Consider the following 18,506-nt stretch of genomic DNA (forward strand, 5'->3'; position numbering starts at 1 on the left):
TGATGGCCAGCTATGAATGACTTGGCTCTTCTTAGCAACACGATAATCCAAGAGAAAGAACAAAATATTCACGAATGAGAATCCTATCCATAGCCAGAGAAAGAACTGAGGGACTGTGAATGCAGATATGGCATGATACGGGAGCCACCTGCCAGGGGCTGCTGGAGGTTTAACTCAGACCTGTAGAACGGATCTCTTCATGTGAGAGGATGATGATGATACAAAGAGCATGATGATACAGAGACTGAGAGGCAGTTGCTGTTCCAAGGCCACTATACAGATGAAAGCATTTTTTTTTCACTTACTTTATTCATTCTTGTGTTTTTTCCCCTTTTGATCTATTTCTTCTTTCACTAATATGGAAATATATTTTACATGATAATATATGCATAAACTATATCAAACTTCCTACTATGTTCAGAAAAGGGAAGGGAGAACTGGAGGAAAAAATTTAGAACTCAAAATCTTGTAAATATAAATGCTAAAAATTTTCTTGATATATATCTGGCAAAAAAAATCAAACACTATTAACAGGCTAAAATATTTATAGCAGCTCTTATTATTGTGGTAAAGAACTAAAAACTGAGGAGGAGTCCATCTTTTGGGGAACAAATGAATAAATTATAGCATATTAACATGTTGTTCAATCATGGCCAATACTTCACGAACTCATTAAATTGTTAAACTCCTTGAGGGTAATAACTATGATTTTTTTATATCACTAACATTTAGCACAGTATCTTGGACACAATAGAGACTTAATAAATGTTTATCGAATTGAGAAAGAGAATTGAGATAGGTTTTCCCCTCCAAAAAAAGAGGGAAAGGTCAGAAAGAATCATAGATAATCAGGATGGCTTTGAAATCTAGGTTGAATTTATGATGTTCTTTTTTTTAAAAAGCAGAGTGTGCATTATAGAGATTCAGTTTCATGTACAAATCCTCTCCTACTCTACAATGCATATATGGATGTGCTTTAAGGGGCAGTTGGATGGCACAGATGGAGCAACTACCCTGGAGTCTGGAAGACCTGAATTCAAATCCAGCCTGAGACACTTAACACTTACTAGCTGTATGACCCCAGTCAAGCCACTTAATCCCAACTGCCTCACATACACAAAAAATAAAATATTGTTTAAAAAAATTTAAATATAGGATTATAGATTTAGAGTTGGAAGATATCTTAATATCAGACCTACTGATTCTACAGATAAGGAAATAGAGGCACAGAGAGGATAAGAGATTAATAAAGCACAATTTGAACACTGATCTTCCTGATTCAAAATACAGTGATGCTGCCTCCATGGACAATTAACCTAGTGCCCAAGCAAGCACACCCCTAAGAAATCATGGACCCATTGACTCTTCAAAGTAAATAGTGTTACTTGACCAGATGCAGCCATAATCAATTTTATCTACTTCCATACAGGTGGACACATCTTTAACAAGTCCAAAAGAAGGGGTGAGAAGAGACACCTTCCTCTTCTTGGTAACAATATCAAAACAGACAAAAATACACCTACGTGACCTTGGGCTAAGTTATTACTTTAAGGTGACATTTCAAAGTCACACAAGGGAATGGCATCTGGCCAGGAATGCTGGTGTATTAATTCTACCTGTTGGAGACTTTTCCCCAGTCTGCCCTCTACTGATAAATGTGAAAAAAAAATAGGGATGGGGAATCCTAAAAGAACATCTTACATTAAAGAAAGTGAAAGTAAAATAATGGTGATGGTACTCTATAAATGTGGGAAGACAAAGGCAAACACCATGGACAGACACCAAGTGTATATTTCTGCCTATCTTTGGTGCTACTGAGCAGTCCATTTTTTTTAGCTCCTTCCTTTTCACATAGTGGAAGGATAGATGATACCTAGGAAAAAAGGAAGGATTAGATGTTCAGAATTGAGAGGGATCTGTTACTTTTAAAGTGGAGGTTCTTAATCTAGGGTAGATGAACTTTTAACAATATAATCTCAATTGTATTCTTATATAATTGACTTTCTTTCTGATCCTATTACTTTTTTATATTTTTTTTTTTTTATTGCAAGGCAATTGGAGTTAAGTCTTGCCCAGGATCACACAACTAAGAAATGTTATGCATCTGTGACTGGATTTGAACTCGGATCCTTCTGACTCCAGGGATGGTGTTCTATCCACTGTACCATCTAGCCGCCACCTTCTTTTCTAATCCTATGCATTTTATTTTATGTGTTTAGAAATGTGATTCTGAGGAGCAGTCCAGAGGATTCACTAAATGGTCAAAACACACCCTAAATGGTTAAGAGCTCCTGCTTTAAAGGAAAAACCCTGCAAAAAGTCATTGGGCAGCTAGCCAATGTCTGTCATGGTTAGAGTATTGCACTTGGATTGAGGTAGAGCTGAATTTGAATCCCATCTTAGAGACCAGTTGTGTAACTCTATACAAATCACTGAGCCTTTCTGTTTAGTCTACTCCTCTGAAAAAGATAAAGAATAATAACATCTACCTCCCAGGGTTGGAGTGCTTGAAATCCCATTATTGGTCTTCTAGATATCAGGTATAGAAAATGGAAAATAATCCTTCACTCTCTATACCAATGTGCCCAATTATCTTGGAACAAGGTGCCCATGTTCCATTAGTGTGACCAGTTATAGATGTTTCTCATGTTCCAGTTTCTTTAAGTTCTCTTCAAAGTAGCTCCAAACACTCCAAGGTCCTTTAACAATTGGTGGCTTCCTCCCCACCCCTCCAGGTTTCCAAAATGCTTTCCAGAATCTCATTTGATTCTCATAATAATTCTACAAAATAGGTGGTACAAGTGCGAATTACAGATAGGGAAACTGAGACCCAATATTTAAGGTCATATAATTAGATATCAATGGATGTAGACAGAAGTCAAAGAGAAGTTTTCTGAGACTTCAGAAGTCACCTGTTCCCTTCATTTTATAGAGGAGAAAACTTTGGACCATAGAGAGGAAGTCACAACCTCAGGTTCACAGAATCTTGGATTTAGGAGGTCTTAGGGCTAGCTAATGGGATCTGCTAAAGATGAGTTCATCCAAACACCTTATTTTGCAAAGCTGGGAGGCCTCTCAGAAGCTCCCTAGTTTAATTCTCTCACTTTACAAAGTACCTGCCATCATATCAGGGAGATCTGAACTCAAGACCTCTGACTCTGGAGCCAGCATTGGTTCCACCATAATTAATGACAGAACAGAAGTCTAAGCCCTGCTTGTCTGGTTCCGAATCCAACTCTCTTCCCATCATACCACATTTCTCTGAAATTATTAAATTATGGAAACCCTAATCCAAACGCACTCCAAAAACAACATGGAAAAACAAAACTCCTGTTCTCAAGGCCAAGCTCTGGTCTGGAAGATGTATTAACTCAGTTCAATTCAACACTTAGTAAGCCCCTACTATCTGCCAGACACTGTGATGTTTGGGGAAAACAAAGACCAGAAAACCAACCAACCAAGAGCTTAATTCCTACTAGACTGACTATAATGACTAATTATAATTATAATGGTAAAAATTATGATGAAGATGATGATGATGTTGACAAAACAACTGTAGTATAATAGATAGCTGACTTCAGAACCAAGGCTATGTTCAAGTCTTGTCTCAGCCACACCAGCTGATGCTGGGCTTTAACCTCTCAGAGCCCCAGGCTATTCTTTCAGAATAGAAATTGTAGAGTAAAGCTTCTTAAACTATAAGTCATTGAATATGGGGGTTGCAGAAAAAATTGGCAAGAGTAAAAAATTTCTAAATGCTCTACATCCTGCAGTATCAAATATTCTGCCGATTATTTTTTATATAAAATTCTTTACATAAAAATAAACAAGCAGGGGCAGCTAGATAGCACAGTGGATAGAGCATTAGCCCTGAAGTCAGGAGGAACTGAACTCAAATCTAATGTCAGACACTTAACACTTCCTAGCTGTGTGACCCTGGGCAAGTCACTTAACCCCAATTGCCCCAGCAAAATAAATAAATAAATAAATAAACAAGCACATCCATCTCATGAGTATGCAAATTTTCTTTCATCTTTAATAAATGGTAAAATTATGTGTATACAAAAGAATTGTTTTAAAATAAATCTTTTTATGATTTATTATCAGTAAACGGTTTGTATACCTATTTTATACATCTGTATGTCCAGAATTGCATAAAAATTTCTCAGGTGAAATAAGACTCTAGAGTGGGAACCATTTAGGAAGCCCAGGTCTAGAGGACTAGCCAAGGAGGGAGTTTCCACACTGGAAGTAAGTTCCTCATTCAATGAATTGTAGATTCAGACCAAAAACAATGATAGCAATGATAGCACCAAATAGCTCATAGTTGCAGCAGTACTATTTCTAACACAAGATCTTCATCCTCTACAATATCTGAAAACCATCAGGAATTCTCAGTTTCAGTTGCCCTTTGCATGAGCTGTTGGTGACATATCTGTCCCAATCCCCGTCATCTCGTAGAGAATCAGGCTGGTGAGTGGGCCACCTCCTCCATCTTTTCTGCTATCTACTTTTTAAAAAAATGTATTTCTAGTCCACATTTCTTTATGAATCATTCTGAGCAAGAAAAATCAGAAAGGAAGGGAAAAACCAAAAAATAAAAAAAAGAAATGAGCATAGTATGTGTTGATTTACATTCAGTCCCCATAGTTCTTTTTCAGGATGCAGAGGGCATTTTCTATCCAAAGTCTATTGGGATTGCTTCGGATCACTGAACCACTGAGAAGAACCATGTCTTTCATAGCTGATCATCGTACATTTCTTGCTATTATTGTGTACAACGTATTCCTGATCCTGCTTGTTTCCCTGAGCATCAGGTCATGTAAATCTTTCCAGGCCCTTCTAAAATCAGCTTGTTCATATTTTTTCAGAATTATTCCATTACCTTCATATACCATAACTTGTTCAGCCGTTACTCAATAGATGAGTATCTACCTATTTTCCAATTCTTTGCCACCACATAAAGAGCTGCTACAAACAGTTTTGCACATGGGGGTCTCTGCTATCTGCTTTTCCTTAGTCATGAGCTTTAGTCAATGGGGATCAAAAGCTGGTCGACCAAGATGGCATCTCTCAATTTTACAATTTTTAAAAACTAAGCAGTCAGAGGCTACACGTACCACCAGACACAATACAGCAGGAGAGGTAAAGCTTGGACCTGAGTCTCAGGAGGCTTGGCCAGGAACTACTTGGGTGCCTTTGGACAAGCCTCCATATGAACTTTCTTGTGCAGGACATGAGAACACGGGACCAGATGACCTCCAAGGCACAGGGGCCATGGGATTTAGACCCAGAAAGGACCAAATGGATTATCTGGAATAATTTCTTGATTTTACAGATGAGCAAACTGAGATCCAGAGAGATGAGGACACTTATCTAAAATAACATAGTAAGTGATGAAACCAGAATTAAAAGCCAGACTATGGAAGATCACAGAAGAGGACTGGTTTTAGAGTTGACAGGACTCCTTAGAGCTAATCTAGCCCAATTCCTTCATTTGACAGAAGAGGAAACAGACAAATGGTGAGTAGAGGAGAATGAATGCAGATCTTCAAACTTCTCTCTCTGTCTCTCTGTCTTTCTCTCTGTGTCTGTCTCTGTCTGTCTCTCTCTGTCTCTGTCTCTCTCTTTCTCTCTGTCTCTGTCTCTCTCTGTGTCTGTCCCTCTCTATCTCTCTCTGTCTCTGTGTCTCTGTCTCTCTGTCTCTCTCTCAGGCAATTGGGGTTAAGTGACTTGCCCAGGGTCACACAGCTAGAAACTATCAAGTGTCTGAGATCAGATCTGAATTCAGGTCCTCCTGACTTTAGGGCTGTGCTCTATCCACTGCTTTGCCTAGCAGCCCCTCCAGGTGCATTTCTTTTGGCATGCATGTGCTTGGTGGCTTTTAATGGTGGAGAATTACAGGGGAAGGTCATAAACCTACTCTCTGGGTTTGCTCTGTACCTGGTCAGTCCCTGTAGCAGATGGACATGTGCAGAGCTGACATGGGCTGCTCTGCTCTATTCATTTATGTATTATGTGTGAATTATGATTTCTGTTTTGTTATGTGTACTTTTTGTAGTTTCCACCTGTGTCCTCAGTACAGAGGGTAAAGCCTTTAAAGGTAGCATTTAGGGGCATCTAGGTGGCTCAGTATTTAGAGAACCAGCCCTGGAGTCAGGAAGATCTGAGTTCAAATTCAGACTCAGACACTCACTAGATAATGTGACTCTGGGTGAGGTCCTTACCATTCATGGATTTGAGTTTTCTCATCTTCAAAAAAGAGAAAAATGGATTAATTTGTCTCCAAGGTCCCTTCCAGTTGTAAATCTATAATTGTCTCTGTGTATGTTCCTACAAGACATTCTTACCTATCCATGCTACAGTGACAGGAACACTGAGTTTGGAATCAGGAGACCCAGGTTTAAATTCTGACTCAGCCATTCTTTACCTGTTTGATTTTGGACAAATTGTTTCCCTCTATGGGCCTTGGTTTTCTATCTGGGGAGAGGAGTCTAAGTTATCCATAAGGGTCCTTTCATCCTGTGATGCTATGAAATGTTACTGATAACTTGTGGTACTCTGTCATGTTTCAATATATAAATGTATCTGTCCGACTATAACATGTGTAATTATTTTCATTCCCAGCCTTTTATGTCATGGTGCCGTTCCCCCAGTCACTCATGCTCATAGCATCACTTCATAAAAGAGACTTTAGGTCATCTAGCTAGAGCCTCCAAATTTGCAATTGGAGATTCGGTGACTTGTCCCAAGTCTCACAGAAAGTTAGTATCAGAGATGGGATCTGAGTCCAGGGCCTCTGATCCCAGAGCCTTGCACCTCAGAAGTCCCTTCACCAGCCTCTCTTTCTATACAACATCTCATCAACTTGCCTCCTTTCCCCTGATGCTGACATCACCCTACTTCAGACAAGACTATTGATTACCAGGACCCTTCTCATCAACTCCTATCTCCTCCATCAGACAGAGAGCTCCTTGCAAACAATAATGACATTTATCATCTCAGGACTCCCATCAGCATCCAGCCCGTGGTCTCACGCCCCACTTCTGGCACCAATAAACCTAAATTCCCGTTCTGATTAAAAGTTCTTCCTAGTTTGGCTCCCAACTACCTTTTCAAACTAATTCTATCCACCCTCTTGTACCAACTCATTCATTTCTGTCAGGAGGAACTTTATTTTATCTTGGCTTGACTCTCACCCATACCTGGAATCTCCTCCCTCATCACCTTCCTGGCTCCCATAAATGGGCATCTGAGTGCTCCCCGCTAAAATCACTCTGTGTTTTGTTTTGTACATATTTTGTGTTGCTTCCTCTGTGTACTGTTTCAGAAAGCTTGATACAGTGGAAAAAGCATGGACTTAAATTTAGAAGGACCCAAGTTTCAATCCAAGCTTTTCCACTCCCTGCCCTTGTGACTTTAGATAAGTCACTTCCCTGGGCTTTAGCTTCCTCATCTGCAAAATAGGAATGTTGGACTAGATGACCTTTCAGGTCCCTTCTTCTATGGACCCTCTAAGGATATGTAAGCCCCTTGAGGGCAGGACTGTTACATTTTAAAATACATGTCCCCAAGACCAAGCAGAGTACCTCTATTTAACCCTTGATAAATGCTTGGAGAATTTTAACTGAATTGCCTAGAGAATAGAATTAATAAATGAATGAATTCTAAGAAAAACAGGATAGAAAAAGGAACACAGATTGGTCTACCTGCCATCTGGGAGAGGAGGTGGGGGGAAGGAGGGGAAAAATTGGAACAAAAGGTTTGGCAACTGTCAATGCTGAAAAATTACCCATGCATATAACTTGTAAATAAAAAGCTATAATAAAAGAAAAAAAGAAAAAGGAACACAGAACGATTACTTTTCAAATTAATGAAACAGGAAACAAGAAATTGTTCACTGCTTATTCCTGAGGAGTTTATGGCTCGTATCTGGCAGCGTATTGGTGGGGGAAAGGGGAGGCTGATGTGTTAACAAGCTTAGTTTCTGGAGGCTCCTGAGTTGAAAAGCATCCCTCTCATGGCACTGCCTGGTGACCTGAAAAGACTCGAGGATGAGAACAGAACCACAGAGTTTCTGAAATACTTTAGAAGGGTTTTAACACACGTGGCATTGCCAGGAATCCAATCTGCATTTTCTTCTGTTACATGTGAGAAAACAGAAACCAAGTGAAGTGATTGTCTCAGGGGGAGGGGAGCGGAGCCAGGAAACTCCTCTAAATTCCCATTCAATAAGTCCTGCTATTTCCTAGATTTAAGGTGTGTGGATGGGGGAAGGAAGTCTTGGATCTGAACCTATGTTCAAATCCCAACTCTGTTACCAGATGGCTCGCTGACCTTTGTTCAAGTCATTTGGACAATCCCAGCATCTGTTTTCACATCTGTAAAATGGGACTGGTGCCCAACATCTGTTTTCACATCTGTAAAATGGGACTGGTCACCACTACCTACCTCATGATACGATTGTAGAGATGGTGCCATTGAAATGTGAGTGTTTAATGCAATAATATTTCAATAAGAAATAATTAATGACAGAGAAGTATTGGAAAACTTCATCATCATAGCTAATATTTATAGTGTGTCAGCCATATTAATATTATTTTAGACATATGTCTATGTGTAAGTGCATATGTATATATAGGTGTGTATATATATATATATATATGTAGATGTATATATAGAAATATGTATTCTGTGTGCACATGTAATATAAAGATCATATACACACATGTATATATGCCATCTAGCTGCCCCTACAATAGTTTAGTTTTTTTTCCCTTTTGTCTTTTTTTCACCTTCTCATTTTGTATTTCGTTTTAAATAAATATTTGTTAGTTTTAAAAAATAAAGAGCCTTTGTATACCAGGAGCTATGTCAAACATTTTTGCAATTTTACAATATTCCTGGGAGATAGGGGATACTATTATTTCTTTTCACAGATGTGGAAACTGAGGCAAACAATGGTTAAGTGTCTTACTCAGGATCCCATGGATACTAAGTGTCTGAGGCAGGATTTTAACTCAGGTCTTCTTATGTGATTTTTTTTTTTATAAGAACTGATATTAAGGGGGAAATGACACACTATCTGTGACCTAATGTGTCGGGCGCCATATCATAGAGTTGGGTGGGACCTTGGAAGTCTCGATCCACTGTTATTGGACAGATGAGGCAGCCCAGGCCCAGACGCATCCAAGATCCCACAGGTAGCCAGTGTCAGAGTCAGGATCAGGGGCTCCCCTCATCCAGGGATCTCCGGCCAAGCTCCTCCCTGGCCGAGGAGGCTGTGAACGGCCCGATTGTTCCCCTTTGGGGACTAACAGAGCGGGCTAAAGAAACAGCTTCTCTTGAGCGGTAACCCTGTGACCCAGATCCCAGAGCAGCACAGTCCCAGGCCCCCGGGCCTTTGTATCTGCCTGCCCCTGTTGGCAGGAGGAGGGCCCCTCCCAGGGGCTCATCCATCGGCCGTTTCTCTGGGTTTCCTCCTGGGCTTCCAGCTGCCCCTCCAACACATTTATTTACTATGGCCCTACTATGTGCCCCTCCTCCTGTTCTCGCTCACGCTCTCGGGTCCAGCAGGTCTATTTTGTAGCTGTTAAAGGGGCCCTGCCCGAAACCCAGGTCTCTCCACCGATGGTGTCTCAGGTTACAAAGCTCTATGTGGCCAGAATCAAGAACTGGGAGGCTGCGTTTGAGACCCGCCCTGGCCTGGAACCGAACTAGTCTAGGTTCAGCCATTTACTGCTGTGTGACCTTGGATAACTTCATTAACCTGTCTAGGCTGGAGTGTAAAATGAGGGAGTTGGACCAGACCACCTCCAAAGTCCTTCCAGACCCTCGTCAATGGTCTGATGACTGTTGGTCTTAAGTCAATTTGGTCAAGTCGTTGCACTTCTTAATTGTAGAATGAGAGGAACGGCCTGCCCCAGCCTTGAAAAGTCCCTGACGACTTCACTTCCATGATTCTATGTATGACCCTAACTCAGTCACTTCTCTTCAGTTTCCTTATGTGAGTAAGAACATTTAGCTCGCAGAGTTGTTCTAAAAGACTCCTCTGAAAACTGGAGAGTCTCAACAAATGTGAATTAATGTATAGACATTCTTTGTCTCTCCTTCTCTTCGGAACCTATTTTCTGTCTTTCTTTGTGTCTTTTCCGTTCTTCTGTATCTCTCTCTGAATCTCTGCTTCTCTCTTTCTGTTTGTCTCTGTCTCTCCCGATGAGTCTCTGTCTCTGTGTCTCTGCTTCTGACTGTGTCTCTCTCCATCTCTAGCTCTGTTTCTGTGTCTGTCTCTCTGTCTCTCTCAATCTCTGCCTCTTTGTCTTTCTCAGTATCTCTCTATATGTCTGATTCTGTCTCTCTCTGTCTCTGTCTCTGTCTCTCTGTCTCTCTCTCTCTGTCTCTCATCTCTCTCAGTCTCAGTCTCTCTGTCTCTCTGCTTTTATCTCCATTTCTCTGTTTCTATCTGTCCCTGTCTCTCTTCATTTCTATCTCTGTATCTCTCTGTCTCTCTGTGTACCTTCATCTCTCTCTCTCTGTCTCTCTGTCTCTGTCTCTCTCTGACTCTCTCTCTCTCGCTCTCTCTCTCTCTCTCTCTCTCTCTCTCTCTGTCTCTCTCTCTCTCTGTCTCTTTCTCTCTCTCTCTCTGCCAGTCTCACTTTCATAATTTTATGACACTACTCATGTGACCCTCAGTTTTGTTATCTGTAAAATGGGAATAAGAACATTTTCTCTGAGTCTCCCTCTCTCCCCATCCTCAATTCTATCCCAGAAGCCTCCCTGCAGACCCCGTGCAATATTCCTGCTCTCAGACCATGGTCCCTCCCTGTTCCAGAGTGGGTACGACGTGCTCACAGGTAAGTGGCTTTGAGTGTGGTACAAAGTTATCTCATGAAGTCTCAACAGGCAGAGGGTGCACACACCTGGGTGGGGGAAAGGGAAAGGTCTCCAAAGGCCTCATGGGAAGGCAGCCTTTGGGCCGGGGGCTCAGATGGAAGACAGGGATTGTCCCAGGCAGAAGGGAGAAGGGAATACATGAGCGGCCTCTTTGCAAGCAGATCTTTGGCCATGTTCTCTTCCCTGTCTGACCCCTGAGGACCAGTCTGGCTCATTTCAAAGCCTCATCACCAGGTGGGTCAGCCATAGGGAGACGGATTTTCAGCCACAGCTACCCTTGAAGATCATTTACTAAGTTATTATATATATATATATATATATATATATATATATATAAAATGATGTTTTGTCAAAATCATTGCTTCTTGAAGTGTTGAGGTAAGTGAAATCTAGAGTAAGAAAGACCTGAATTCAAATCCAGCCTCAGACACTAGCTCACTGCTAAGTGATACACCATTCTGAACTTCAGTTTCCTCATCTATAATCTGGGAGGACTGGACACTACAATCTCTAAAAATTTATCCATTCTGACCCTGGGAAAGTCCCTTCCCCCTGTCTGCCTCAATTTCCTCATCTGTAAAATGAGCTGGAGAAGGAAATGGCAAACCACTCCAGTATCTCTGTTAAGAAAATGGGATCATAAAGAGTTGGAAAAATGACTGAAAAAAAATTAGAGTAGTGGAGAGGATTCTGGGTTCAAGATAAGAATGGCTTAGGTTCAGGGCTTATTCTGACATCTACCTCTACCTGTGTGACCTTAGGGAATCCTCATTCTCTCTCTGGCTCATACTTTCCTCATGTGTAAAATCAAGGGGTTGGTCCAGGCTGCTTTCAAGGTCTATGAGCTCATGACTCTTCCCTTCCTTCAAATACTCAATGGTTCCCCTAGGGCCTCCCAAAATTTTCCTTATAATCAACATAAATACCCACAAAGGAGATGGCAAGGCAGACAGAGGGATGGCCTCCTGGTGGGGAAGTCCTGCCTCTGACTGTGTGATCCTGGATGGTCATTTCATTTCTGAAAGTTCAGGATGACTCTAAGATACTAAACAACAGAGTTACAGGTCTGGTCCCTATCTTTATTATTTTATTTTGTTTTATTTATTTATTTGTTTTTTGTTTTATATATTTTTTATTTGTTTGTTTTTATTTTGTTATTTTTGTTTGTTTTTTAATTTAAATATTTGTTATTTTTATTTGTTTTTTACTGATGCAATTGGGGTTACAGCAGTATACAGCACATGCTATGTCCATCATTCATCTCTCACTTTTTCTGGGTGAATGATCTACCTTCTTTTCTGCTCATATGTATCCTTGCTGAAGATGTTCTGAGTTTTTTTCCCCTGAGGCAATTGGGGTTAAATGACTTGCCCAGGGACACACAGCTAGGAAATATTAAGTGTCTGAGGCCAGATTTGAACCCAGGTCCTCCTGACTTCAGGGCTGGTGCTCTATCCACTGCACCATCTGGCTGCCCCTGGTCCCTACCAATAGTGATATACATATTATCTCCCCTTCATTGGACACTCCTCAGTTTCCACATATGTCAGAGAAAGATATTACCTGCTCACAAGGGCTTCTATCAAACATTAAACAAGCTAAAATATGAGAAACAATTTATTATACAGGCAAAGCCCTCAGCGAATCATAGTGTCCATTCTGATTGCAAAGCACAGCTACCCTTGAAGAGCATTTACTAAGTTATTAAATATATACATATATATATATATAACCCTTCTCTGAAGTAGGAGACAAGAGTTTTGGTCAGAAGCACGTGGACAGGAAATGGATCTTGAGATCCCCACTTAAACCTGGAAGACACTGGAGGGACCACTTGTGCCAAATCTCATTTAACAGATGAGAAAATTTGGGCTCAGAGAACTTAGGTAATTTGTGGTCAGTCACACCTTTCATAGGATCACAGATCTGGGGTTATAAGGGACCTCCGAGACCATCAATCAAGCAGCAAGCATTCATTAAGCACCTCCTGCATACCAGGTAGCTGATATATTAGACACAAATGACACAACCCCAAAAGGACTTCACTTCTATCCAGATCAATCCCTTCATTTTCCAGATAAGAAAATTGAGGCCCAGGGAGATGAAAGAGTAAATACTGAAGCAAGATTTGAACTCATGTCTTCTGACTTTAGAGCCAGTGCTCTTTTCCCTGTATCACAATTTCTCTCTCTTTTCTGTCTCCATACCCCAGTATACAGTAGGCACTTAATAATTATTTATTGGATTTAAGTTCTTAAAACATCCCAAAATAGAATGGATCAGTTTTTAGAGACTGCGGTATCCAGTCCTCCCAGATTACAGTCCGAAGTTCAGAGTGATGCATCCCTCTTTGGAGATCTTTAGAGCAAAGGCTGAAGATCACTTCTCATGTATATTATGGAGGTCATCCTTGGTCTTAGAGAGGCCTATGGTTGCTGTGATGATGGGTCTCATCACCTTGCTCAATGTCCTTAATTCCAGAGGTAGACTTGGATTACATGATCTTTCTACTAAACAACTACCATGATCTAGTCATCTTCCAAAGTCCCTTTCCTTCCTCTGGTCTTAATTTTTTCACTTATAAATCAAGGAAGAGGGAAGGTCTGGTGGGATGGATCAGCCTTATGGTAAAGAAGACCTGGACTCAACTACTACTAATAGTTGATAAAGGGAGTTTCCATGCCTGGAGTTCCCTTTGACCAATGAAAGCACAAATCTGGTTTAAGAAAAAAAGAAAGAAAGAAAGCTAGATTCTAGGAGCTCTAAGTCTCTTCCTAGCACGAATATTCTATTCTTTTATTATTCTCTTCCCCCTCATCCCCACCCTTCTTGAGGCAGATGACCTCTCGCTTTTAAATCCAATGGCATTACCTCTCAGATATCACGGTCCCTCTTCCAGACTGAAGGACAAAAAAACAACTCCTGTCCTCAAATATTGGCCTATAACTTCCACTTTATAAAGGCAATCCTGAGGACTATCTACCCTCCTGGATCCCCCGGCATTAGGCCCTACCACAAAGTGGTAAACTCACACTGCGGCTCATTATGGCAAAATCGGACTCTGCTTTCAGAGAATATCAGGAAAATGATTTGTTTATAGATTGTTTACTGGCTTGAGAGAAATAGGCTAGAGAAAAATCAGAATTAGCTGCCCCTGTTAACCAGAAGGGGACAGGGACAAGACTTCAGATTTCCTGCGTCTAAGTCCAAGTGGATGGAAGATGGAGCTGCTAAGAAACGGATAATCTCTGTGAGGTGCTCAGGACACCCAAAGGGGTCACCCAGCCCGGACGTGTCAGGAGGGCAGCTGAGTCTGGATGTTTCTGCTTGAAAGGTAGGTGGGTGGCTTTCTCCCCTAGGCCAAGCTGCCTCTCAGTGGCAATAATCGGAAATGACCCATTCTTTTAGGAAGACAAAGTAAAATCAAGGTAAAAATGCCTGAGAAGATTCTGGGGTATCTGTTTATAGAATGAATGTCACAAAGAGGGATGGTGAGCTGTCACAGCTCTGCAGTCCTGGACAAAGCCTCCTTGTGCGAACCCCGAAGTCACAGCAAGATAACACATAAATGCCAGTCTGCCAGGTGGGAGTCAGAGGTGGGCGGCCCCTGGGAAGCCTCTCCTCTGGGCGCCTTCTTTCTCTCCCTGTTTGTGACTTTAGAGGAAGGAGAGCCAGAGGGGAGACCATGGGATGGGTCTGGGGGAAAAGGAGGCGTGGATTCCCTTCTCTCGCTCTGATCAAGCAAAGGAATCGTGGCTTGTGCCGCCACTTTTAGGAAAGCCCTAGAATTCCAGGGGAGGGCACCGGACTTGGGCTCGAAGGGACCTGGTTCACCTCCTACCTCTGATACCGGCTGTGTGACCCAGGAGAAATCATCTCATCTCTCTGGACTTCCTTTTTCTCATTTGAAAAATGGAATGAGAAATGTGTGTGTGGTGGAGAGTCGGGGGAAAGGGAGTCACACTTACTGGCCTCTTCGGGGCCCTTCCAGCTCAAAATCTGTGATCCTGAGATCATACCATCCCCCTCCATCCCAATCTTGCTGGCCTTTGACCCTTTTGGGTTATAACAACCCGGGAGAAGGACAGAATTCTGAAGAGCTGGCCTTCTTGGGAGGTCCTATAGAAATGCACCGTCTTTGTTCTAAGACAGGGTTCAGTTTAGGGCAGGGGGAGGAGGAAGGCATTATTTCTATTCATCCCCAACTCTTCTCTCTCTCTCACCCCTCATATCCAATCAGTTGCCAAGTCTTGTCAGTTCTATCCCTAGTACATCTTCCTCATTCTTACCCTTCTCTCTGCTGATAGGGTTACAAACCCAGCTGAAGCCCCATTGCCCTTACCCACTGCATTAGCCTTCAAGGGGTCCTCTGGCTAAAGCCTCTCCCCAGCCTTGTCCACTTGCAATTGACATATTGGTAGATGTATAGATAGACAGAAAAATGGATAGATAGATAATTGGATAGAAAGATGAATGGAGAGATAGATAGATAGATAGATAGAAATATGGATGGATGGAAAGAAAGAAAGAAAGAAAGATAGTTGGATAGAAAGATGAATGGATGGATAGATAGATAGAAATATGGATGGATGGATAGAAAGAAAGAAAGAAAGATAGAAAGATGGATGGATAGAAAGATAGATAGATAGATAGTTGGATAGAAAGATGGATGGATGGATAGATAGATAGATGGATAGAAAGATAGATAGATAGAAAGATGGATGGATAGATAGATGGATAGAGATAGACAAATTCATGGATGAATGGATAGATGGTTGGATAGATAGCTAGATAAAGGAGACAGACAGACAGATAGATACATAGATGGATGCATGGATGGATGGATGGGTGGATAGGTAGATAGAGATGTATAATTGATAAAACCCAGGTCCGACTAGATCACCCTACTGCCCAAGAATCACTGGTATCTTCTTCTTCCTTCTAAAATAAAATATAACATAATATATTTGCATAATGACTATGATGATGGCCAGTTGGGTGGTGTACTGGATAGAGTGCCAGGGCTGAAGTCACAAAGACTCCTCTACCTGATTTCAAATCCAGCCTCAGACACTTACTAGCTGTGTGACCCTAGGCAGGTCTTCACTCTGTTTGCCTCAGTTTTCTCCTCTGTAAAATGAACTGGAGGGAAAAAAATGGCAAACCAGTCCAGGATCTCTGCTAAGAAAACCCCAAACGGGGTCCCGAAGAATCAAACACGACTGAACAACATGATGATAAAAAAAGATCACTGAAGACAGCAGACTCTGCTTCATTTGGTGATTAATCTGGACTCTGCAAGATTGGCAGGAAAATAGATATGTAAGTTCTAGAGCCAGAAGACCTGGGTTCAAATTCTGCCTCTGATGCTCCCTAACTTTGAGCAAGCCATTTAATCCCCCCAAACCTCAGTATTCTCATCTGTAAAATAGGATTGTTGTAGATGATCCTATGATCCTATGAGCTGCTCCTCCCATACAGTGATATACTAGGGAATTAAGAAAACCTGAGTTCAAATTCTGTCTCGGATACTAGCTGTATGACTCTAGCTGAATCACTTAACTTCTCTCAATCTCAGGGTTTTTTTTTTTTTCATCTGTAAAAACAAGAATAATAAAGTACCTATCCCAGAAGATAGCTATGAAAATCAAATGAGACACTATGTAGAAAGCACTTTACAAAACTTCAAAGTGCTATGTTAACAGTAACTATTGTTGTTGCTGTCAGAGAGATGATTGATGGAAAGTATGGGAAGGTGCATCCTGGCCCAGCACAATGCTTTATTTGCATAAGTATACTGCCAGTTAGTCACAAGCCACAGTGCTACTGGGAGGAAGCAGCTGTAAATGAGAAATGGCAGCAAAATATACATAAATATATGTGTGTGTGTGTATTTTTATATATACCCACATATACATACACATAATATACAATAAATATATATTCATAATATACATAAAGAGGTGTGTACATACATTTACATATATACACATATTTTAACATACATACACACAGATATGCACATATATACATATGTGCATACTTTTTAATAATGCACATATACATACACATATGCACATACATACACAATATCCATATAGATACTTATAATATATATTTATATAAATATTATGTAATATTGTATGCAATATATATTATATATAAATTTATATATTACATATAAATTATATAATATTTATTATTATATTATATTCAATATATAATATATATTATATGAAATAAATGTATCATATTTTATGTGCATACACTGTATATACATATACACATTTACCTATATACGTACACACATAAATACAAATATATATATATATATATATATATATATATGAATAGAGAGAGAGAGAGACATGTTTATGCATATGCCCTCTAGGTCAAAGGCTTTCCCTGCCACCACGGTCCCCTGCCTAACAAAGCTGAGGAGGACCAGAGGCATCTGGGTCTGGCTCGGCCCCCCTCCTGTAGCCCTCTTGTGCTGTTCCCCACGCCTCACTCAGAGCCGAGCGCGGGAGGTGCTTCAGGGACAGGCGATTAGCTGAGTACCTTCTGGAGGGTGACTTGGCTAAGGCCCAGAAGACCACTTTCCGGGAATGATGAGGATTAAAGGGTGCTCTCCTCTTGAGGGCCGTCATGGTTCTCCAGGGAAAGCTCGTTCCTGCCTCTTCCCAGGCTAGGACTTTAAGACACATCGAGGCACTGTTACAGCAAAGCAGGGCAGTGGGAAGCCCAGTGGGCAGCGGAAGCCCATATCATGGCCACCGGAGGGCTGGGTGGCATTGCTGTGAGCTTTAAGGACTGGGAAGCGCTATTCCAACATTCTCTCACCTGATGAGCACAAGCCAACATCAGATCAATACTAGACATGGAATTAGGAAGACCTCGAATGTCACCTCCCACACTGACTAACTGTGTCAACCTAACCAAGTCACAGTGCTTCTGAACCTCAGTTTCCTCTTCTGTGAAATGGAGATAACAATACCTCAGTTGTGAAGTTGAAATGAGAAGTATCATGATTTAAAAATATAAATATAAATTATAAATTTCAGAGGAGGGAGGGAGTCTATGAGTACAGAACACAGAATACTGTTGACCTGTTGGCTAGTTTTATTGAATTTCTTTTTTCTCTCTTTTTTATTTGTTGTTACTTGAGATGGCTCTGAGGGAAGAGGAGGAGAAAGGATATATTCAAAAATGAAAGTAGAGAAAAAACAAATGATACCAATAAACACTTTGACAATAAATAACACATGCATACACATTTGTGTCTATGGCAGCCATCTCTAGGGAAGAGTAGGGAGGGAGGGAAAAAGATAAAAAGTATACAACAGATAATAAAAGAAAATGTGGAAGGGAGCTTTAAAAATGATATGTAACACTTAGGTAAGGTTTTTTTTAAGTGGACAGTATGAAATATAAATTCATGGTTTTATAGTGAATCTTTTTTGTTTTGCTGGAAATGGTCTTTGTCTTTTGGATTTAAGTTCAAAGGAATAAAAATAAAACTAGGAAAAATATGTGTGTATCTACATACATATATATACATGTGTGTATATATATATTCATATATAATATATACATATACATACACACAGTAG

General features: G+C 40.8%; 1 protein-coding gene across 1 annotated transcript in view; it reads right to left on the reverse strand.

Annotated features, from left to right (window-relative positions):
• Positions 1-17,543, reverse strand: part of RFX4 (regulatory factor X4) — a 110,471-nt gene extending 92,928 nt beyond the window's left edge. The window contains 1 exon segment of the mRNA XM_031940132.1: positions 17,455-17,543. Coding sequence (XP_031795992.1) covers positions 17,455-17,543 — 89 coding nt within the window.
• Positions 17,544-18,506: the final 963 nt, after the last annotated feature.

The sequence above is a fragment of the Sarcophilus harrisii genome, chromosome 5, assembly GCF_902635505.1.
Source record: "Sarcophilus harrisii chromosome 5, mSarHar1.11, whole genome shotgun sequence".
NCBI classification, from domain to species: domain Eukaryota; kingdom Metazoa; phylum Chordata; class Mammalia; order Dasyuromorphia; family Dasyuridae; genus Sarcophilus; species Sarcophilus harrisii.